The 24,242-nt window shown below is 34.1% G+C and overlaps 2 protein-coding genes across 5 annotated transcripts; one reads left to right on the top strand and one right to left on the bottom strand.

Annotated features, from left to right (window-relative positions):
* Positions 1-5,099: 5,099 nt before the first annotated feature.
* Positions 5,100-12,116, top strand: LOC129888992 (type I inositol polyphosphate 5-phosphatase 12-like). The gene is made up of 12 exons (XM_055964086.1): positions 5,100-5,850; positions 6,629-6,983; positions 7,300-7,552; positions 7,690-8,497; positions 8,877-9,001; positions 9,189-9,273; positions 9,365-9,530; positions 9,621-9,661; positions 9,750-10,017; positions 10,119-10,242; positions 10,412-10,772; positions 11,760-12,116. The coding sequence occupies exons 1-12, from the start codon at positions 5,299-5,301 to the stop codon at positions 12,114-12,116; spliced, it is 3,495 nt and encodes a 1,164-aa protein (XP_055820061.1). The 5' UTR covers positions 5,100-5,298.
* LOC129888993 (ankyrin repeat-containing protein At5g02620-like) lies at positions 11,510-16,922 on the bottom strand. Of its 4 annotated transcripts, none has more exons than XR_008766769.1 (4): positions 16,099-16,922; positions 15,050-15,459; positions 12,539-14,236; positions 11,510-12,133 (listed from the first exon to the last, which is right to left on the bottom strand). XR_008766769.1 is itself a non-coding variant. In XM_055964087.1 (3 exons), the coding sequence occupies exons 1-3, from the start codon at positions 16,514-16,516 to the stop codon at positions 13,376-13,378; spliced, it is 1,689 nt and encodes a 562-aa protein (XP_055820062.1). In that variant the 5' UTR covers positions 16,517-16,922; the 3' UTR covers positions 11,510-13,375. The 4 variants fall into 4 exon arrangements, 1 of the variants encoding a protein (XP_055820062.1); XR_008766770.1 differs by having other exon boundaries at positions 12,931-14,236; XR_008766771.1 differs by having other exon boundaries at positions 12,978-14,236.
* Positions 16,923-24,242: the final 7,320 nt, after the last annotated feature.

Raw genomic sequence — 24,242 nt, 5'->3', positions numbered from 1 at the left:
CCCCAAACACCCAGTCTTGAGTGTTAGAATGAATGATATAGGGGTCGTTTGGCAGGATGTATTAGAAGAAATAGTTCATGTATTATGTATGGTATTATTTAGAACTATGCTTGGTAGGAACTTTGGGTCTATGTATAACTAATCCATGTATTAGTTATACACCCTACATGGTATTATATGATGTATTATTAATACCTTCCATTTGGTGGTATTAGTAATACATAGGATTTAATATCATGAAATTAAATATGTAAAGACAAAAATACCCCTCAAATACTTTTATTCATTTTGTTTATTTTCTTGATTTATTTATTCTCTTGATTTTATGTTTTATATTTGTAGTTTTGTACTTGTAAATTTGTTTAAATAAATTAGCTTACAAATTTTATTTATTTGTGGGTTCATTTACATAATATAAAAAAATATTTTGCCATGTCAATTTTTTTTGATAATTAATTTAGTTGAATGATTTTGTTGACACAAAGACCTAATTGAGTGATTTTACTGGTACAAAATAAAATTTAATGACTTTGCTAGATAAATTCTCAAAGTTAAGTGACCTTTTAAGATATTAACTCCATATTACAACTAAAACTTGCAATTTTTATGTGTAAGCGTAGATGATTTATTCGATTTTACTATTGTTTACCATCTTTTCAGTTTTAAAAGTAGATGGTTTATCTTTATTAAATTAAAAATTGACGTTTTGTGAGTGATCAATTTATTAAGATGAGAATTACTTACCCTCAAGTAATTCAAGTGAGAAAATAGCAAACATGACGACAAAATTGTTCTTTTCTTAGCTAGTCAGGAGGCCACAAAAAAATTAATATTATCCGGCAATTATTTATCTTGATCCAATTATATGAAATAAAAAATTCCATAATAATTCCATGATATTATTGGAAAGAAACTTTTTATAAAGTTTTAAACCAAACACAAGATTAGGTGAGAATCTATGAACCAAACACTTGATATAAAATAATTCCTGCATCATTAATCCCCACATTACTAATTTATGTATTATTAATCCATGCGTTATTATTTTTGTACCAAACGACCCCATAGGGTCCTACATTGGTTAAGAGAATGACATGTCTCTCATATGTAGTATAGGCCATAGGGCAATCTTCTCTAGTTCTCTTCATATAGTAATTTATCTGGTTGAATAAAACTCAAGATATTTTATTATCACATAATTTATAAAGTTGGATGTTAATTCTGTGATTCCCCAACTAAATACCAGCTAATGGTAAGATTATTATTTCTTTTTATTTTCCTCCATTTTTCTTCTTTAATTTTTGAAATCTAATTCTCTGTTGGACAAGGTTTTTATTTAATGATCTATGGACTATCTAATGGGTGAAAAATGAAGGAGTATAATAAAAGCACATGAATTTAGAAGTCTTGCCTCAATTTTTTTAAAATTGGAATTTGAATTCTTTTTCCTCTCTTCTTCTGTATTGTTTTCGAAAATAAAAGTAAGTGTCAAATGTGATTTGCATCGCTAGTAGAATTCACTAAAGTTCTTTAACTTGAAGTGCCACTATTACAAAATTGTTTTTTTTTCTCATTCTATCATGAGAGAAATTATTCTTTAAATCTTGACAACAATAAAAGGATTTAACTCCTTATTAAGAACACATAATGCAATCTATGTACTCGAAAATAATTTAAGCTTCCAAATATGTTTGATAATGTCCTTATTTTATTAATGGATAATTAAATAGCAAAGTTAAGGAATCGAATTTACATAATATCTATGAAGTGTGCACGTTGAAGTTTATTTTTCAAAAAATAATCTTTGTGGTGAACCTCTTTCCCTATTAAAATAACATCTAGTAGGGAAAAAAATGCCCTCCAATGTTCCAAGATTTAGCAACATAGTTTCCATTGCCTATTATTTTTATTTAGGGAAATAGTCAACATGACTTCTCTTTGAATCTTCCAAAATTAACTAATTGAACACAGAACATAAGGGTATAAAAAACAAAAAACTATGTAAAAGAGAATTTTTCAAAGGAATTAAGAACAGTCAATGTTAGGGAGAGTAGTGATCACCATGATGATATGTATAAGCCAAAGACAAGAGCAAGTTGTTTTTAAAATTGCTTTTGCTATTGTAAAAACAAATGTTTTATTAAGGTTTTACGACTGATTGAGAATAATTTGGACAATTAAATGAGGTGATAAATTAAGACTAATGTGTATCGTACCTCAATTGGAACAACCTTGAGATATTATGATTTATTGAGGGTAAAATATATAATTAAAGAAGGTGACATATTAATTGATTTTAAGTAATTAACTTATTTATGTATAAGCACTTGAGAATAAATACAAATTATTTTTCAAAATTTAAACTAAATGTGTGTAATAAAAATGAAGATAAAATAAAAGGTTGTTAGATTATAATATCAAAATTTGTAATACAAGAATCTAAAATTACATGACTAGCTATTACATAGTGCTTACAATTTAACTTCAGCAAATTTTGGTGGCTTGCAATTAAAAGTGGTATACGACACTGCCTGTCTGAAGTTTCGTTAGTGTTATATATATAAGTGCAGTCCGGTGTATTAAAGTTTTCGCTATGCACAGGGTTCAGGGAAAGGCCCGACCACAAGGGTCTATTGTACGCAGCTTTATCTTGCATTTTTGCCAGAAGCCGTTTCCAAGGCTTGAACCTGTGACCTCTTGGTCACATGACAACAACTTAACCAGTTACTTCTTATTAATTATTATACAAAAAAGAATTTTGATGACTAATTCGGAGTCACATTCCGATATTCGATACCCGACTTGAGATTCGACCCCGATATACAACCTCGACAGTCAATACATGAATCGAGACACTACTTTCAAACCAAGACTTGACCCTGACTCCCGATTCATTTCCCGATCCAACACTTTTTTCAAGACTCGACTCGAGACTCGACTTTTGACTCAAGATCCGATTTCGATATTCGACTCTAGACACGACTTGAAACTCAAACCCGACATATGACCTCAACACTAATTTGGGACCGCATTTCCGACACCAGCTCCCGACCTAGGACCCGATCTGAATCTCAAATCGGGATTCGACTTTTGACTTGAGATTCGACCCTGCACCCAACTTTCGAATCGGAATCTAAATCCACCCGACCCTAACATCCAACACGAGATTGACTCCGACTTCTGACTCCTGACTCGGCTCGGCTTTCAACTTGAGATCTGACCCCGACATCAAACCATGTATCTGACTTGCCAATCGAGATCTGACTCCGAATCTGACCTAGGACCCGATTCCGACAAAGGATCCAACTCCAACTTTTGATTCTGAACTTGACTTTCGAATCATGATCCGACCACGAGATCCGACTTTCGAACTAGGATCTGATCCTGACACTCGACCCCGACGATTGATTAAGGACCTACTCCGATACTTGACCTCGACACCAACCTCAACTTTTGATCTAAAACATGACTGAGACACGAAACTCCACCCTAACACCTAACTCTAGACCCAACCTTGACACCTAACTCGGGACCCAACCCTAACACCCCGGAATGTTACCTCAATTTCTAACTCGAGATCCGACACTCAAATTGAGATTCGACCCAAAATTCAAGAGTTGGGTCTCGAATCATTTTAAATTTAGGAAAAATGTTAATGATGGAAGGTTGTATCTCATTGAATTGTTGATTGGACACTGCCTTTATTGAAAGACTCTATAATAGATAAAATTATCCTTTACTATTTTTTTACAATCGACAAAATTGTCATTTACTATTTTTTTAAAATAAATATAATTTAATTATCATGCAAATATGTGGGACTTTGAAATTAATTAAAGTTATAACTATTAAATATTTACTCCTAAGAATATAAAAGTCTTTTAATATTTAATGGATATTTTGATCGACCAATATTATTAAACGTGTAGAAATTTTCTACTCATAGTTTACTTGAAATAAATTTAATGTTAAACTCCTAGTATTAATAGGATGATATGTATCCTACAATAAACTTAGTCCTAATAGAAAATATGTTTTGTTTAGTCCTAGTACAAAATTATGTTTATACCCATTAGTAATTTTTTTAGATGAAGAAAATTTTAACTTAAAAGGGAAAATAAGTAAATAAACTTTTAGTGGATATTTTGGTCAATCAACATTTATATTCGTGCTTTTATAATAATATAGATATATATACTAGTTAAGTGTATATGACTTGTGCCTATATCACATTAATTAATAATATATATATATATATATATGTGTGTGTGTGTGTGTGTGTGTCCCCTATTATTAGGTACAATTTTTTTTTAAAAATAACATAAAATTTTAAAGATAAATAGTGTACTTAAAGAGGAACATGATAACTCACCATTACACTAACAAATAAAAAGCAATATTAAATATAGTGAACAAAATTTTATTATTGATATCAAAAATTAAAATTATGTTGGTATTGATACGCACTCTAAACAAAGATAAAGGAAAAACAAATTAAACTACCTGCATAATAATATACCACTTCTTGTACAAATTAATTAATAATAAAAAAAATGATTATGGTAAAATCGAAGATGACAACCTAAAATTGCGTTGGAAGAAAATTAAAAGTCAATTACTAAAAGGTTGTACATTATACGTAATATATATAATTTGGGGGAAGGAATTCCTCCATTACTATTTTGTCTACTTAGATTTAACTTTTTCATCCAACTTATTGACTTCGATACATAATAATGTCACATAAAAAACACTTAATTATAAGAATAGTAGTACTTAATTTTTTTTTAAAAATAATTGAAAAATATAAAAAAATAAAATTATTGTCATCTTCATCCCCCCCCCCTCCCCCCAACCCAATCCTATCCCACTTTCATCTCCAATGATATTTATCTCAATTATATAGAAATATTTTAAAGATAAATTTCAATAACTTAATTTCCTAAAAAAAAAAAAAATCCTCAACCCGAACACACCCCAAATAGAATATTTTTTTTCTGGTTATACAAAATTATTTATGTGAAAAACAAATTAGGAAAGAGTGACAGTTTTCATGAGAACATTTCTGTCCGTACAATGAGAGCAAGGTTCGCCTAATTCCCTCCTCAATTGCCTCTTCTTTTTCATGCATGTCCATTTTCTCCTCTCTTCACTCATATTTTCCCAATTTTGTTTTTCAATCTTACTTTTTTTATCTCTCTCTTTTATCCCATCACGTTACGTCGTGTTCTATTTCAAATTCTGAATCCGTCGCTCAAGAAAATAATTTTCTCAATTTTATTTGATCATACAATACAAATGGACGTGGTTGAGAAATTTGAAGATGACGAAAAGAATGCATTAGAAGGTCTAACCGAAGCTCCACCACCACGACGAAAAGCACATTCGTATAGCCATCAACTCCGTACAAATACAGGTACGCATCATAAACGTCACCATCAAATCAGGAATCATAGCCTCGACGTTGATTTCATGCCAAACAGCATTAATAACTCCGGCCTATATGAGGATTCATCTGAAGATGATGAAGGTTTCTATCCTTATTCGATGAATTCAAATGATATTACTATTAGTAGTAGTAGTAGTACTAGTACAACTGTTGCTGCTGCTGCTCCCGGTGCATCTGTTGTTGGTGGAAGTGATCGACATGATTTCCATTTGATGTCTCAGAATTTTACTGGGCTTGGTGTGATACCTGATTGTTTGGATGATGATCAACAACTTCCGTTGCCGGAATTTGCTGCATCTGGTGGTGGAGTTGGGATGTTTAAAGTCCCGACTCGTGCTGCTGTGCATCCGTCCCGTCCATCTTGCCATGAGTTGAGACCTCATCCTCTTAGAGAAACTCAGGTAACAAAATCTCCTAATTTTTGTCTTTTTTAAAAAAAATTACATCAGGGTTGGGGAATGGGCAATGGAAAAGATTACGAGGTGCGGAATTGAACTCTCGTTAATAAGGCGAAACGAAACTTCAATAATCAACCAACTAAACTGCTAAGATTTGTTTTTAACTTTTGTCAATGTTGTAATGTTATTGTTTATGTTTTTTTGGGGAAGGGTAAAAAATCTCCCGTTTGAGCACAATATGTTATTCCATTTGTTTTAATTTGTTTGTCTAATTTTGATTTGATTTGACATAAAATTTTGAATCTTTATAGTCTTAAGCTAAAGATACGTAGAATATATCAAAATATCTTTTAGTTTGTGATTTTAAACATGTGATGTGTTAAATTAGAATTAAAAAGTTGCAAAAAAAAAGAAAGGAAAGACACATTCTTTTTTAAATAGAAAAAAAAAGGAGGAGAAACAAACTTGAAACAGGGGGAGTAATTTTATCCTTGGTTATACTCTTGAGGTGATTCATACACTTGTCTTACCAAATAGTCTTGCGTTGCCCTTGATCCAAATGGAGCTCTAGTTTGAGTGGCAAAATGACAGGAAGTGGTGAGTGAAATGGGAGCAGCCATGTTTATAACCTCCTTCATTTAGATTTGTCTGAGGATGTCCATTGTATGTAGTAATAAATAGAATTAAGTTGAAAAAATATCTAAAATGGAAGAGTTGTCTTGATGAACAGTAGATGTCTTCGTGTTGATTTTCTCCTTGTTTTAATGAAACGTAATTTCAGGTTGGGAGATTTTTGAGGACTATTGCCTGTACAGAAACACAACTATGGGCAGGACAGGAATGTGGTGTAAGAGTTTGGAATTTCTCGGATCAATATGAGGCAGGATTGGGATTTAATGGAAGAGCAAAAAGAGGAGACGAGGATGCAGCACCATTTTATGAGTCAGTAAATACATCGCCTGCTATATGCTTGATAGTTGATAGTGGGAGTAAGTTAGTCTGGAGTGGACATAAGGATGGAAAGATTAGATCTTGGAGGATGGACCAACCTAATTCTGATGATTCTCCTTTTAAGGAAGGCCTCTCTTGGCAGGCTCATCGGGGTTCAGTTCTTTCGATGGTCATATCTTCTTATGGTAATATCTACTTTTCCTTCACATATGTGTATCAATGTTTGCTATTAGCGCAATTTGTAGAAAATTTCTCTTCTTTATGAGCTCAAGGTTGGGATATACTTACAGTCTCAAAGCTTATGCGCCAACAAGATATTCTTAATTTCTTGGAAATGTATGATTTTTCCTTTTCAAATTTCTTCAATGTTATTCTGTTTTACAGATCATTGTGAAACTCACTTGCTAATAACTTATATCAGCATTTTAAATACCGGTGAATGACTTCTTGCTTCTAATTGTGTTCCAAATGACAACTATGACTAATTGCTTGTTGATCCAGGTGATATATGGTCTGGATCTGAGGGTGGTATCATAAAGGTCTGGCCATGGGAATCTGTTGAAAAATCCCTCTCTTTATCACCAGAGGAAAAACACATGGCTGCTTTACTCGTAGAAAGGTCAGCGATTGACCTTAGGAGCCTAGTTACAGTAAATGGTGTATGTAACATCTCATCTTCTGAGGTGAAGTGTATGCTATCTGATCATGTACGAGCGAAAGTGTGGGCAGCTGGTTCTTTATCCTTCTCATTATGGTATGGTCCTCATTGTTGCTTCCATCTGAAATTTTATGCAATGCATTCTTTCGACGTCTAAGTCATAGGAAATAGTCCAGAGTTTCTTTACAGATTAGTTGTCACTCCTAATAACTCCGATAGTTGGGAAACTGCAGGGATGCACGGAATAGGGAACTCCTGAAAGTGTACAATGTAGAAGGTCAGATTGAGAACCGGGTTGATATATCATCAGTGCAAGACCAATCAACGGAAGACGATTTGAATGTTAAGTTTGTTTCTAAATCTAAAAAGGAAAAGTCACAGGGAACTAGCTTTTTGCAGCGGTCACGTAATGCTATAATGGGAGCTGCAGATGCTGTTCGTCGAGTTGCAACAAAGGGGGCATTTGTAGAAGATAGTAAGAAAACTGAGGTTCTTGTGCTTGCAGCTGATGGAATGATTTGGAGTGGATGTTCAAGTGGCTTACTTGTGCAGTGGGATGGGAATGGCAATCGTTTGCAAGATTTTCATCACCACCGTTGTGCAGTTCTGTGCTTATGTTCTCATGGTTCTCGAATCTGGGTTGGCTATGTAAGTGGTATGGTACAGGTGCTGGACCTTGATGGGAATTTACTAGCTGGTTGGGTTGCACACAACGGGCCTGTAATAAAAATGGCAGTTGGGAATGACTATGTTTATAGCTTGGCAAACCATGGTGGTTTACGTGGATGGAACCTTACGTCCCCAGGACCTATTGACAACATCTTACGACCAGAATTAGCTGAGAAAGAAAATTCATACACTAGTCAAGAAAATGTCAGGGTTTTAATTGGAACCTGGAATGTTGGTCAAGGAAGGGCCTCCCAGGAAGCCCTTGCAACATGGCTGGGTTCAACAGTTTCAGATGTTGGGATTATAGTTGTTGGGTTGCAAGAAGTAGAAATGGGAGCAGGTTTTCTTGCTATGTCTGCTGCAAAAGAAACTGTAAGCTATCGATTAACACCCTTACAAATTCAAACACCTTCTGCAACTACTAGTAGTGTCTTTAGGTGAAAGAAGACTTGATCTATTCATTTTGTAGGAAGAAAAACTCCGGGATCTATTAACTGAGAATTTCAATAAGCTTAATTTGTTAAGAAAATAACGGTTGCAGGTGGTTCAATCATCTAGATGTGGTATCCAACTGCTTTGATTTTTCTCGGTCTTAGTACTATTGGTGTCAAATTTTTGCATCTGATTGCTTAATAAGTACGAACTTGATCAAAGAGATTGGTAGGGACTTGAGAGCTAACAGTATGATGCTCTACTTAGATGTATACTCATGTGTATGTAGCAGTATCCTAATAACTCATGTCAACTTTAGGTAGGATTGGAAGGAAGTTCTGTTGGACAATGGTGGCAGGATGCTATAGGGAAGGCACTGAACGAAGGATCAACTTTTGAACGAGTAGGATCAAGGCAACTAGCTGCCTTGCTTATTGCTATATGGTACGAACATTTGTAGACTTGGGTGATCTCTTCTCTATTTTTGTTTGGCTGAAGTCCTCCCAACTCTACCTCATGGAACCTCATCCTTCATTAAGCTTAATCTTTCTGACTAAATGGGGGTGAAATAGCAGTCCCATTGACTCCTGCCTATGTATACTAATAATCTTGATTGCATTCTACAACTCAGGGTGAGAAAATCTATTAGGAATCATGTTGGGGACCTAGATGTTGGAGCAGTTGCGTGTGGAATAGGACGTGCAATTGGTAATAAGGTAAGTTAACCGGTCAGGAACTGTTGTTTTCTCCTTCTAAACAATACAATGTATAGTGTAACTGTATCATGGTTACACATTTAAAATGCAGGGTGGAGTTGGTCTGAGGTTAAGAGTCTTTGATAGAATAATGTGCTTTACAAACTGTCATTTTGCTGCACATTTAGAAGCAGTCAATCGTCGCAATGCTGATTTTAACCATATATTTAGAACAATGGTTTTCACCAAATCCTCCAGCCTTCTAAATAATTCTGTTGGTATGCTCCTTTTACCTGTTTTTATCTTCTCCATGTATTGATTTTGGCTCTTTTACTCATCTGACTTACATGGATCCTCCTCTCTTGCAGCTGGTGTTTCGTCTTCTGCTCAGATGCTTCGCGGTGCAAATGTCTGGGCCTGAAGTTGTTGTAGTAATGATCACATCTTGTTGTCTAATTTAGTTCATGTAAAACTAACTCTTTTTTATCATGACACAGACTGCACAAATTAATCCTGACGAGGGAAGACCCGAGCTTGGTGAAGCTGACTTGGTGATATTCACTGGTGATTTCAATTATCGTCTTTTTGGAATATCGTATGATGAAGCAAGGGACTTCGTGTCACAAAGATGCTTCGATTGGCTTCGAGAAAAAGATCAACTGAGAGCAGAAATGAAAACTGGTAAGGTTTTCCAAGGGATGAGGGAAGCAATCATCAGATTTCCTCCAACTTACAAGTTTGAAAGGGGAAAACCAGGATTAGGAGGTGAGACATATTTGCAATCAACTCATCTTCTTACTTTTCCTTTCCAAGCAATCGTTTCGTTTCAAGGACCAGTTAGATACATCTTCTTTTTTCAAATTCAGGCTATGATTCTGGGGAGAAGAAACGAATTCCAGCTTGGTGTGACCGAGTACTTTATCGAGACAATAGAGCAACTCCTTCAGTGGAATGCAGTTTACAATGCCCTGTAGTTGCTTCCATTATACAGTAAGGCTGCATTTGTTTTTATTTAGATTAAGACGTCTAAATTTGAATGCAATTCTGAATGATTAAGATGTTGTGGAATGCAGTTTACAAGTCCCCTCAGGCATTTCGTCACATCAGCCTTTCTTGCTTGCATCACCTTGAAACTTTATATTTTTGTTACGTGTTGTAGGTATGAGGCTTGTATGGAAGTCACAGAAAGTGATCATAAACCTGTAAGGTGCAAGTTTCATGTTGAAATTGCTCATGTTGATAGATCAGTTAGGAGACAAAAGTTTGGGGAGATTTTCCAGAATAATGAAAAAATCAAGTCTTTACTAGAAGAATTTCGTTATATTCCGGAAACTCTAGTTAGCACTAGCCAGATAGTTCTTCAGAATCAAGACACATACAACTTAAGAATCAGCAGCGGAAGCAAAGAAGACAAACTCTTTTTCCAGATAACCTGTGGAGGTCAATCCACCATCAAAGAGGATGAGCAAGCATCAGAGTATCATCCCAGAGCGTCTTTTGGTTTTCCGCGGTGGCTTGAGGTAATTCTTCAATTCCTAGATGCTCTTAACTCTCTCTTCCTGTACATGTTACGATGTTTCAAGACCATGGAAGACCATGTCTATCCATATGCTTAACCAAGTTCTAACACCTCTTCTTGAGTCCAATGAGTTTATTTTATCACTATTATTACTCCCTCTGTTTCAATTTGTTTGTCTTACTTTGCTTTTTAGTTCGTTTAAAAAAAATGTCTCTTTCCTCTTTTTGGGCAGCTCTTAAATTTTAACATTAGAATGCATTTTGGTACATTCTATAGAAATTTAGTTTAAGACCACAAGATTCGAAAGTCCTCCTTACTTTCTTAAACTCCGTGCCAAGTCAAAGCCAAACAAACAAAGTAAAACGGAGGGAGTACTAATATTGTAATTTTGGTTGGGAGGAAAGTCTTCATAAGAAAATGCAAGCTAGATGATTGGCCGCCGTACCTGATTCTCAGATAGTTGTGGTATCATACTTAGGAGAAGGGCTATATCTACAACATGATATATTGTCCAACACAACAACAACATATCCAATGAAATCCCAGAACTGGAGTCTGGGAGGATAGAGTGTACGCAGACCTTATCATTACCTCGTGAAGGTAGAGAGGCTGTTTCCGAAAGCCCCTTGGCTCAAGTGCAGCAAACCAAGTACAACAAAGAACAAAATAGTGGAAAAAACACAGCAGCTAACAAGGGGGCAGTGCAAGTCCTACGAGAAAGGACCACAAACAACAAAATAGTGCAATATTCAAAATACAATAAACAAAATATATTGTCTAACACACAACAGTTAAACTGATGGAGAAGGCAATGACCAATCTGATAAGCTAAGCAGCCAGTTTCCCCTGGTTGATGTGTAAAATCTATCCATTCCTTTGTTCGTATCATTAAGAGAATCCAAGTTTACCTCGATTCTGTTCTCTTAAGCTAAAACTAAAAATAAACTTATTTCTGCAAACAATGCTATCTTATGATTCTGTTATTCAGGTAACACCTGCTTCTGGCATCATCAAACCAGATCAAGATGCTGAAATCTTGATACGTCATGAAGAGTTCAATAAATTAGAAGAAACTGTTGATGGGATTCCACAAAGCTGGTGGTGTGAGGATACCAGAGATAAGGAGGTGATTTTGCTGATCAATGTGACAGCCAGTCGTTCGACAGAGGCAAGAACACATAAGGTGAATGTTCGCCACAGCTTCTCAGCTAATGCAGTTCGGACAACTTCAAAAAGCAGTTCAAGAAGAAGCCAAGGTGGTAGCTCTCACCATAGATCTGCACTTCGACATGTGGGAAGTGGCTCTGAATCGATGACTGACCATCAAAGCCTTCGAGGTCCTTGATAGAGCTACCTGAAGTCCTGCATGACAAACAAAAAGTTCGATTCACAAGGGGTTTCCAAGACAATGCTCAGATGTTTAAGTCTTGGGATTTCTTTGCTGGCATTACTACTTGATAGGATATTTGATGTAAATACTCATAGACGATTTAGTATGGAGCTGAGTTTCCACCTCAAAAATCTCGATAGAGGGGTATAAAGTCGCCCACCTATTTTTTGTAGAATCATATCTTAAATTTCTGTATTGATATGCTACTTTTAAACTGAAAATTCTATGATCAATTTTGCAGTTTGATCATCCGAGATCTATTTGTGCAATTATCAGAAAGACAATTTTGTTCTAGATATGCATATTGCTACTGCAGTTCATTTTTGGTTAAGTTGTTTCACAGTCCTATACTTATGTTTTATAAATTCAGGGAGCACCTGTGAAAATCTCTCCATGCCACATGAGTAAACTAAAATAACTGATACACGAAAATCCAGATCCACGAACCAGCTCAGCATATTAGTTAGTTGAAAGAAGAATTAGCAGGAAAGTTGTTAAAACTAACTCAGTTTGTTAGTTGACAAACTTCTCTTCTTCTTTTACTGATCAGAAGCATACAAAATCAAAGGTCAGCAGAGTGAGAAGTTAGTATTCGATCATGCAAAGATGCTACTGTCAAATTGGAGTAAGAAAATGGCTTCTTTTGTTTGTACATTTTCATTTAGAAGTTGTCAAAAGAGCAGAGTGGCAAACGAGCTGAAAAACATGCAATTTATAAAGAGATGAACTACAATGAATTATATCACAAAATAGCTTCTTTTGTTTGTACATTTTCATTTAGAAGTTGTTTTGTGTACCGCGAACAAAAACTTTTACCATCAGTCATCTACACCTTCTTGTCACCAAGCTGCTCTCCGGTTTTGCTACTTCGTGTAGCCAATATAGTCAGCAAACTCCATGATAACTTGCTCTTGAACTACTAAATGTTGTGGAAACAAACTGAATGATTTGTTGGAGCCTCTATCTTGAACTTCTAAGCAAGACTTGCCTCAGGTTGCAAATTTTAGTGGTGCAAGAACACCTTAACACTAATGGAAACATTCTCATTAGTTCCTAACTAGCATAAATCCTTAGTATGCTAGACCATTTGGAACCTCGTGCTATGAATAGACGTTCATCAAACTTCATGGTTTAGAGTTGCATATATTAACTTGTCCCCTTCATCCATAGAGCTTGAGATTTGACACCATAGGCAAAAAGTTTTCTGTTTGTTCCTAGACTGCATACATCCTCTTGTAGTTTTCACCATAGAGCTCTGTATCTGATGCCACAGACATTGCATACGAATGTGAATGTGTCGCTGCCCTTCTTATATTCCTCATCTTTGACTCTTCTAGCCTGTGTCGAACCACACAGTAGCACATGGAGCCAATCGTAGTGATCATTATGGTGCTACCAATCACAGTTGCAAAGATAGCAAGCCATCTTTCTTTGGATCCAACGACCACATAAGCAAGCGAAATAAAGGACACTGAGATGAAGAGACAAGCTGCCCACATGAGCCTGTTTATCCAAAATACAAGTAACTTCTTTGCTCTTGGTTCAATCACAACCAGAGAGGTCTGGACAACAACAACAGCAATGGAAATAAACAAGGCCATACTGTCAAACAAGAAGAAGATTATGAAAGCTGCTTTATCGGCTACATTTGCTTCACCAAGCGAAAAGCCATCTTTTTTCTGTTCAACATACTGGCCAGGCACAGTAAAGATGGCAGCAAAAGCTACAGTAGCAATAAGGACAGCAACAACTGTGGCATTGTTAATGGCATTGTTGAGACCACTAATGTGGAGCTTCTTCACCTTCTTTGCAATTTTCCGTACTTTGAAGCCTGTCTGACGACTCTGTTGGAGTTGGGACTGCACATCATGTTTTATATCACTAACAGTCTTCTTGAGTTGCTTAGTATTGTTTGGGGGCTTGCCTTGATTTTTGGAATGGGTAGCTCCCGCCACCTTCAGAACGGAAACAAGCTCTGGCATTCCAAACTTTTCTGCAATATCAAGAGCTGTTTCTCCAGCCTTATTAATGGCATTCAGATCGATGCATTCAATTGATATCAGACATTGTACCATCTGCAATTGCAAAATAGCATCATTTAAACATGAATGCTAGAAACAGAGAGAGCACGAGAAGGACACTGGATTGCCTAAATAGAGCATTTAATCAACCAAAGAACTGAATCTTTTTGTTTCTTAAACATATGTGGACAATAATTAGTAGTGTTATTCTTGATCTCAGTAAAAATGACAACTTGTTAGCATCACTACAGTAGCAGCCCTTTTTTGCAAATGTACTTGTGCGCTTTCTTGATTTAGGAGGCATCAAAGTCGGTTAGCTTGCCATTTAGTTCAGATTATCTTGGGTTCTAGGGGTACTAAGAAAGTGAAAGTTGAGACGAGAAATCTTTGAAGGAAAAAGGGTGTTGTGGTGACAAAGCAAGTTAACGTTAGTTTTCTTTTAAAATAGAGATCCATAGCTTCACTTTCAATTAGAAAATTCTAAAGAAGATAAAATTAAACAGTTATCCAACCTACAGCAAAAATGATTAAACAAGAATTATTTAATGAAAAATTAAACCACAATACCATCGCTGTGCATTCACAACATTTTGGTTGCTCATAACAAGAGAAAACGGTCTGTGAAGACTTGATGTGTGATAATTAAAGATATGCTGCTTTTCACTGGAATTATCAGTTTATTTTCTGTGATGCACATATGAAAGGTCCTTCCACTTTTTCGAAAGAAAAGGTTGTAAGTTCAATCTGTATTCACAAACAATTTTGACACAATATAGCTGCATAAACAAATCTGTGCCCATAACCAGTAAACACATGAATTCTGGAATAATTTTTTAACAGAAAACATACATACAAACAGAGACAAACCTGTGGCCGTCCCTTTTTTGTTGCAATATGAAGAGCTCTATTTCCTTTGTTATCTTCCAAGGCCAATACAGAAGGATTCGGTTTGATTAATTCGAGCACAATGCCAACATTTTGTCCTTTTACAGCCATGTGCAGGGCACTTTGGCCTTTACTATCTGTTCTAAAGCCAATCTCAGGATCTTTGCTTAGAAGGGACTTAACTATTTCCAAGTGTCCCATTCTTGCTGCTGTATGGAGCACAGTTTTCCCATTGTTCCGAGCTATCTTAGCAAGGTTCGAATCAATCTCCAGAAGCAGATTTACGACATCAACGTGTCCCTGGGCAGCTGCTGTATGTAAGGCTGTAGAATTAGATGAATCTGTGGCCATAACCAAGTTTGGAAACGAATGCAATAGTTCCTTCAGTACTTCTGCAATGTCATACCAAGAAACAAGTTACTAAGGAGTCTTAGTAAGAAAAGTACGTTCCCAATTCCAGTTTGACATGTGTCATTAGAACAAGCTTCAAGCAATTACCAACCGAATTTTCCTTTTACCTAACAAACACCTAAACTATCGACTATCGTAATATTTTTTGCATTAGGATCATTGAAGCAATAGTATCAACTTGATGGCAGGTACAAGCCTATTCTTGATGCAGAGATTTATATTGCCATCATGTTATTCAACTGTGTTGTTATATTGGTCTTGAACAATACAGTTTCACAACTTCTCTATATATATTACCATGTTACTGAGAATAATGGAGCATAACACAGATTTGATCACCGTAATTGAGATCGAAAACAAAAATAGCGGAAGTGAAGAAACCATGACAAAAAACTACAGAAAGCATGACAAACCATTCTGGAAAAAGAAAGGAACAGTAACTACTACAAAATAGTGCCATAATCGAAGAAGAAGAGACAATAGATAGTAATAGAAATTGAAGGACAAGAAACTACCGGATAAATATTACGACTACTAATATGTATGAAGGATTAATTGCATCAACATCAAATCCAAAAAAATATTATGATTAAAACTTCATATTATTAATTGAAACTTACCAAGATGACCTTGCTTTGCTGCAACTTGAAATGCATCATATCCATTATTTGCCACAAGAGAAGCAACTTGAAGATCCAAATGTTTCAAAATCTCTGCAACAACCAAAATGTGTCCATTCTCTGCAGCAATATATAATGCAGTCTCACCTTGCTGGTTTCGCAAAGACAACAACTCCTTAATTCCTTTGCTACTATCAAACTTTTGAACAATTTCTTTTACCTTTCCTAAATTCCCTGCTCTAGCTGCAAGGTGAAGAGGGGAATCCCATCTTTTCCCTGGTGATTCCTTTTCCCTTTTCTTATCAATACTAAAACTAACCTGCCTCTCCATTACCACCCTAAAACTTTTCTGTTTTTCCATAACCCCATTTTGCTGTTTTTCCATTTTTTCACTTTGGAAACTAACTTCTTTCTCCATAACTTCTTTCCACTTTCAAATTGCTACAAAAATCCTGAAGATTTTCTTTAAGCAAAGCAAAAAGATGACATTTTTAGCTCATTTCTTAGCTTAAAACACTTGATGACATACTTTCAATGGGAAAATCCACAGACCCACAAAATTTTAAACCAAAAGGAAGCTTCAAGCAAAATCAAGAACTCAAATTCAGACTAAAAAGTTAATCTTTCACAAAGTATATTGCTCAAAATCTGATTATGGATGAACCCAGAAGTTGAAATCAACAGATATTGTGGATTTACTAGTCATTAAGGCAATGGGTAGCTGCTACTTTATTGAGTTCTTGACGAAAAGCCAAAAACGATCAGGAAAGTGTTGGACGAAACTTCCTTCCCAGGTGACATATAAAATCACGTGTCATAATTCCGGCCCGCAGGAATTTTTTTTTTTTTTTTTGGGGAACCATATAACTTCACAAATATATTTAACAACATCCTAAATTCTCAAATAATAGAAAAAATTAGTATTCAGGCCAAGTTTACTATTTGCAAAGATTCAAATATTTAAAACTTACTTTTATATTTTATGAGAAATATATATCATTTATTTATTTCGACTAATTTATCTAGCTTTTTTGAAAAAATTTGAATGACAATATTGAAAAAAGAATAATTTATTTTTAATAGATTATAATTTCAATCGAATCAATGATAAGTTTAAATATGTTATTAATGTATTGTTCTTACTTATATTGTTATTTTATTATTATTGATTGTTATTAATTATGTTATAAGATTTTTTATATGAAACATATTTATTATAAAATGATAATATAAATATATTGATATTTTAATAATTTTTAAAATTTATAGATATAAATTATATTTTTTTAAATAATTAAATATTCTTAAAAAAATTCATAACTAAATATATAATAAAAATAAAAATAATTCAATAAAAATATTTAAAAATTTAAGACTAAACACTAGCATAATCATTTGGTCTCTCTCAAGATTTGACTCATACCAAAAAAGGATGAGCAGTCGAAACTTTCATAAAATCCAGTCAAAGAAATCTGCTCGAACACTGGCGGCTTTTGAACAATATTGTATGTCTTCGATGCATTTTCACTTATTTCTTAAATTAAATATTTTATTAACTATTACTTTTTTAAACTATAACATTTTTTGTCCAATTTTTTTTCCAGAATTACCAGACTAATATATAAAAATGACAATGAACTTAACTAGTCATAAATTTGCATTGCTCCTGCCAGTGGCCACTCATAATTTCCATGTCCTCTACATAATTCCCAAGCAAATAGACGTTTGATCAGTCTTGACCCATGTAGTTCATGAAATTCAAGTGTTATACATGTTCATAATATATAATAAGGCAAGCTCTATTTCTTGTCATCTTTTTCACTTCATCTTTCATTTTTCTTTTCCTCCTAATCCTTTCGAAAAATTACTTATGTCTCAGACATTCAAAAACTCAATGTTATTTATAGAACTTAATATCTATCGTTGGGGGATAATATTGTATACCAAATAGTGGCGGACTCAGAATTTCAACAAGCAGATTTAATATATATAAAAAAATGAATATATGCGCAAAAAGCAATAAAGTAACACCAAAATAAAGTTTGATTAATCAAAATATATCATTATAATTGTATTCTGCGGGTTTTTATTTCTTGAAACCTATTCATAATACTATCATCAGAAATGGCATTAAATATTTTTTCCATTCATGAAGTCATCATCCAATAGATTTCACACTTCACTTTTGATCAACTTCATTGCCAAAAAAACTCTTTCAATTGAAGCAGTGGCCACTGGCAGGAGCAATGCAAATTTTATAAGGAAAAATACAAGGAGATAATTTAAATGCTTCTTTGCCTTGATTAGCTTTTCAGAAAAATCACCAAGTCCTTTTAGGTTGGAGAACCTTTCATCAACATCAAGAACATCAACAATATAAGTCTCTAACTGACTCTTAAGAATAACCATCATGTTTTCACCAAAATCATCAGGATATAATTCAATCATTCTCAATATTTTCTTGAAGTCAAAACTACAAAATGAGTCAAGTGTATTCAAGCATGCAACTCCAATAAACAAATATGTTTTCACCCCATTAAATCGGTGATTAAGTTCTTGAAGTTGTCAATCAATAATCTTTAAAAAAAAAAACTTTAACACGATAGTGATGTGAAATAGTATATTCGATACTTTACATTGAGATCTTTCAAAATTAACATAGACCTCATCAAAATTAGGTATCAAAATATCATACTTAACACAAAATGCAAACATATTCTCGATAAATGGATTCCATCCTTCATCCCTTAGATCTTGCAATCGTCTCTTCACCACTTTAGCAAATAAAATAGCATTTGCTATATCTTGTTCTCTCTTTTGTAAGGACTCATTAAGCTCATTTGTGATCGCTAAAATATCTCTTGTTAAATACAATATGAAAGCAATCTCAAATATTTGACAAATTTTGAAATATATCTTGTTGCCTTAGCTTGTTCTTCAACAAATTCAGAATCAACAACAATAGTATCAAGAACATCGATAAAATAGTCAAACATAATACTGAAGTTCTTAATAGATTTGTAGTGTGAACCTCAATGAGTATCAACATCTTTAGCAATACCAAGTGCTTGATTCAAGCCCTTACCAGTATCAACCTCGCCCATATTTAGTGCCTCTTGAGCTTTTTTTGCTTGAGATTCTCGAAGTTCATCCATGCGTTTAAAAGAACATCCCACTACATTTAAGATATTAGAAACCAGCAATATAAGTTCTCTAACTTGAAGAAATTTTTAGGTACCCCAATAAAAATCAACTGAAGTTGATGAGAAAAATAATGAATTGCATGAGTTGTTCTACTTTTTTGTTGAATCAAAATTTTAAGGCCACTTAGACTCCCTTGCATATTGCTTGCTTCATAATACCATTGTCCATGTATATGAGATAAACTCAAATAATGTTGATCAAGGTAGTTAACAATTGCTTCTTTTTAAACATAAAGCACTAGTATATAACATGAACAATCCCAATAAACCTATTCACCACAAATCTCCATTTATCAACATATCGCAAAAAATTATCATTTAATCCTTACATGACACATTACAAGATTCATTGACTAGCAATGAGAAATAGTCATTATTTAGATTCTCCATAATTACTTTAATTGTTTCAAGCTTACATGCAAAGATGCTATCTTTTTGAATTTTATGAAAAGTTAGCTAATCATTTTTTGTTGGAGCTTTTTCCAACATAAATCACTAATTTTATCACACCGCCTTGCATGCAATGAAAGAATTTCAAGAAATTTATGTCACACCTCGAGAGGATACCCTATGCATGGCCGACACTCAGAGACCATTGCTGGCCCCCAAACGAACCACTTTGTATGATCACCTATTCAATCAATCAGCGGAAGACTCAATCCAATAACAAGGAAACTTTCAAGTGGGCTAACCAATCAATACTCAATGAAGGAATAATTTCAAATAAGTAATATTAAAAGGCAACTCAATCCCATAAGCCATAGTTTTCGCAAAACAGATTCAAAAGGGACCTCTACTCCAATCTACTCAATCTATGTCTATGAAGCCTCTATCAACTATCAAGAAGGTACCGAGACAAGCCCACAGCTACCTCAAAAGGAACTAATCAAAATGATGAAGAAATAAATATAATTCCTTCGGACTCAAGGAGGTCTTACAACTATCAAGAAGGGAATAGATCTTCAACAAAGCATCCATTGATGATCTCTAGTACCTGTATCTGCATCGTAAATGATGCAAACCAAAAAAATGTCATTACATGAAATATACGAGTATGTAAAATAGATGAAAGGAAATAAAATTAACAATACTCAAACTCAACTCAAAGGACTTAACTCTGAAAATATTCAGCTTAATTCAAAGAACTCAACTCTGAAAATACTCAACTCAACTCAAAGAACTCAACTCTATAAATACTCAACTCAACTCAAAGAACTCAATTCTGAAAATACTCAACTCAGCTCAATAAGCATGTAGTTTAAAAATAAATAGTGCTTTGAAAATATACTCAATAATATGCAACTCATGAAATGATTCAACTCAATAAAGCATGAAGTAACATAGTATAATGCTTTAAATGATATGCAGGTAAGAGATGCAACTCAATATATAAAAAATATAATATTTTTCTCTTGGGGAGTTTCTCTAACCGACAATCATCACTTATGAGCTAGTGATGATATAACGAAGCGATGCCATTGCCACATCCATCAAATACCTTTCCAGAGTACTGGACATCAACATCTATAGATCTATAATCAATCAAAGTCCATCGTTTTGGGACTTGAAAGGCATGGCCTCTATCCTATATTGGCTACGTAGTTTATGGAATTTTAAGATATTATTTACTCTTACCCAAATTTGTCCTCAATACTACTCCCAAAAGATTCAATATGCTCATAAAGACTCAAATCAATCATTATGATCAAATTAACTCATTTCGTCTCATTGGACTTTCATTAAACTCAACTCAACTCAATCATCAAACTCAACTCATATTAATCATCAAACTCTTCTCTTTAAATTGGATACAATCTCAACTCAATGAATGTATTTAAAATATAATGTAACTCCTCAGTTCAATCTTAAAGTAGATGTTTTAATGTAATAATGTTCAACACGTTTATACTCAAAATAATGATTGTGAGACTTCTCAAACTCATGCTCAAAATATTAATTAAAAGACTTCTCAAACTCATTCATACCTTTCCAAAACTCCATCTCAAACAATCATTTACACTCAAAATACTCATATTCAAAATAACAAAATTTAAGATCTTCTCAAACTCAACTCATTCTCAAATATATGTTTTAAAAGAACATATGTAAATTTTCAACTCTTTCATACTCAAAATGGTAGTTATGGGACTCCTCAAAACTCAACTCTTTCTCATTCAAAAACCTTCACAAATCATATTTTAAAAACTCCATCACTGCATAATAAAATAAAAAAATAAAATCTCAATTTGGGTTCATGTGAATGAAGACATGAATGTATACCTCAAATACCCAACTCAAGGACGTCATCAATACATATGAATTTGTATACAAAAACTCAATAGAAATTATAGATAACTCAAGAACTCAATTCATGGAACCTCAAACTCAATAAACTCAACTCAATAGAGATATAGGAAACGAGGATGAACTCAATCCACGTTAGGAGTATTCTTACATACCTTATACATTCCTAATTCTTGAGAAAGATGAGTTCTTTGGAGGAAGAGATGGCAAAAATCAATTTCTTGAACCTTAGGGGTGGATTTTCTTTAAAACCTATAGATCCATGGGTAGGAGATATTAATTGGTGATAAGGTGAAGAAATTATGGAGTTCCACGGTCAAATCTTACCTTGGATGATGGATGAATATTGGGGAAAGTTGGTTTCTTCATAACTTCTCTTTCTAAGAAAATAGAAAGAGAAAATACGTCCTTGGGGTTATTAAATAGCCTCAGGCCTGTGCGGCCTTGCAGAAATCATTTTGGGTGTGCGAACAACACATGGAGAGGGTAGTAGCCACTGCCTCATTACGCTAGCACACGAAAATTACCTCAGGCGCACGACTGGCGAGCAGAAAGACAATACCCAATAAAATGGGCATTACTTTTTACTCCAAACTCCAATTAATACAACTTGGTGGCATTGTAAAGAAGACTCATAGACTTTAATTTGATAGGTCATGGTCCACCTAACTCTTTATATTCTGAGAGATATGATCGTTTGAAGTTGACCCTTATATATATTTGTACGACAAAACTTAGCCAATAGAAATCCTTTGGACTTTGCTTGGTTTTAGAAATCCCTTATAACCGTAAACCACATCTAATATACTTTAAATACTTAGGAATTGATCCTAACTCATATATATACTTAGACGTCATTGAGTTGGAGTCTATATGCATATAAAGAATGGTTCAGATATTGACATAAAAAAATTTAGGTTAATGATAATTTATCTTCATGATGTCTATGAAATGTCAATTCTTGATTCAAAAGGAGTCTCACCACTTCAACTGAAGATTTTAAACAAATTTGTGCTCTACCTTAGTTTGATTGGATAGATTAACAAATGCAACTTGAATTGATTGTACTTGTCGTATTATGTAACGACCCTGAATGTCATTTTTGAAAAAATTTACAAAATAATTATTTTACCCCTCCCGATTGTTGTTCTGAGTCATTTTTGATCAGTGTTTAGTGTTGGTTTTGGAAATTCATTGAAATTTTTTGAGTTTTTGAAGTTTTAGAGGCTTAAGTTGTTCAAAAATGGTATTTGGGACCAACCAAATCTACAAATCTCATAATGGAAATTCACTAGTTTTACTAGATTCGAAATATGGAATTTAGTCTAGGAGAGTTGTCGTTTAAGAAATTGGAGTTGTATCAGAGATTTGAGGTTCTAAGTTGGAAGTTAGAGTTATTTTTTTATCAAAGGAATGACTTTGGTTAACATTCAAAGTTTGAATATTCGGATTGGATTTTCGATGATTCTATTAAATTCATGAGGTAGTTTTAGGCCTAGGGAGAGTTTCTGTATATTTTTTGAAAGCTTCAAGGGTGTTTTGGTCTTTTTTGAGTCCTAAACTAGTTTAGAAAAAGAAAATACTCTCCCTTATCTGCAAAAAACTTTTACATAAAGAAAACATTTTTTGCTAATGTAAGTGACATGACACTGAAAGCTTCATCGCTGCCTTGGGAGCTAGTAGAAATAATGGGTCAGAAAAGAAGGTGCGCTGCCCCACCGTCCGTACGATGTGGTTGAAGGAAAAATAGTTGTCTCTTTCTCCAAAGAAGAAAATGATATGCTTGTCGAAATTTGTAAGCTGACACTTATAGGTAAATTTACAAAAATTCGTTCTTCAATTGAAAAAAATTGAGACAACTTTGTGAAATCAGTACAGCTTAAAGGCTCGGCTAAGATAGGAGCATATAATATGCACCATGTCTTTATAGATTTTGACTTAGAAGAAGACCGTAGGAAACTTTTTAAACATCTGCAATATGCAATTGAAGCTTTTGAAATGGGAGACAGACTTCAAACCAGAAGAAGAAACTAATTTGACTCTATTATGGATTAACTTATCCGAATTGAGCTGACACTTTTTTGAGTGGGATGCATTATGACGAATTTAACACCTATTAGAGTTCTAATTATCTCGAAAAAGCTACCTATTCAAAAAGCAGACCTACCCCGGTCAAAGTCAAAGTGAAAATAGACATAACTAGAGCTAGGGCTGTACAGGGCAAACCGATAAACCGCACCAAACCGACAAACCGAATCAAACCGGAAAAAAAACCGACTAGTGGTTTGGTTTGACTTGGTTTGGTGTTTGAAAAAAAACCCGACCATTATAGGGTTGGTTTGGTTTTAACTAAAAAAAGTCAAACTGAACCCAAACCGACCCGATTATAGAGATACTACTTTTAAATTATGTTATACATAAAAATATTTATTAAAATGTAATTTATAAATGTTTTTTTATTTTTTTATAATTTTTGTTTTCTTTCTTACATTTATATTTGGACTTGAGAAGCTCATCTAAATAATATACAAAAAAAGCCCATCTTATAAAGTTAAAACTTCAAACAGTGTTCTGTGTCCATCTTATATATTGATATTTTGTATTAGAACTCTTTTTAAGAAGCACTGCTCTGCTTTT

The sequence above is a fragment of the Solanum dulcamara genome, chromosome 5 (assembly GCF_947179165.1).
Source record: "Solanum dulcamara chromosome 5, daSolDulc1.2, whole genome shotgun sequence".
Classification (NCBI taxonomy): domain Eukaryota; kingdom Viridiplantae; phylum Streptophyta; class Magnoliopsida; order Solanales; family Solanaceae; genus Solanum; species Solanum dulcamara.
The sequence above is the reverse complement of the archived record's forward strand: the minus strand, read 5'-3'. Positions and strand labels throughout refer to the sequence as shown.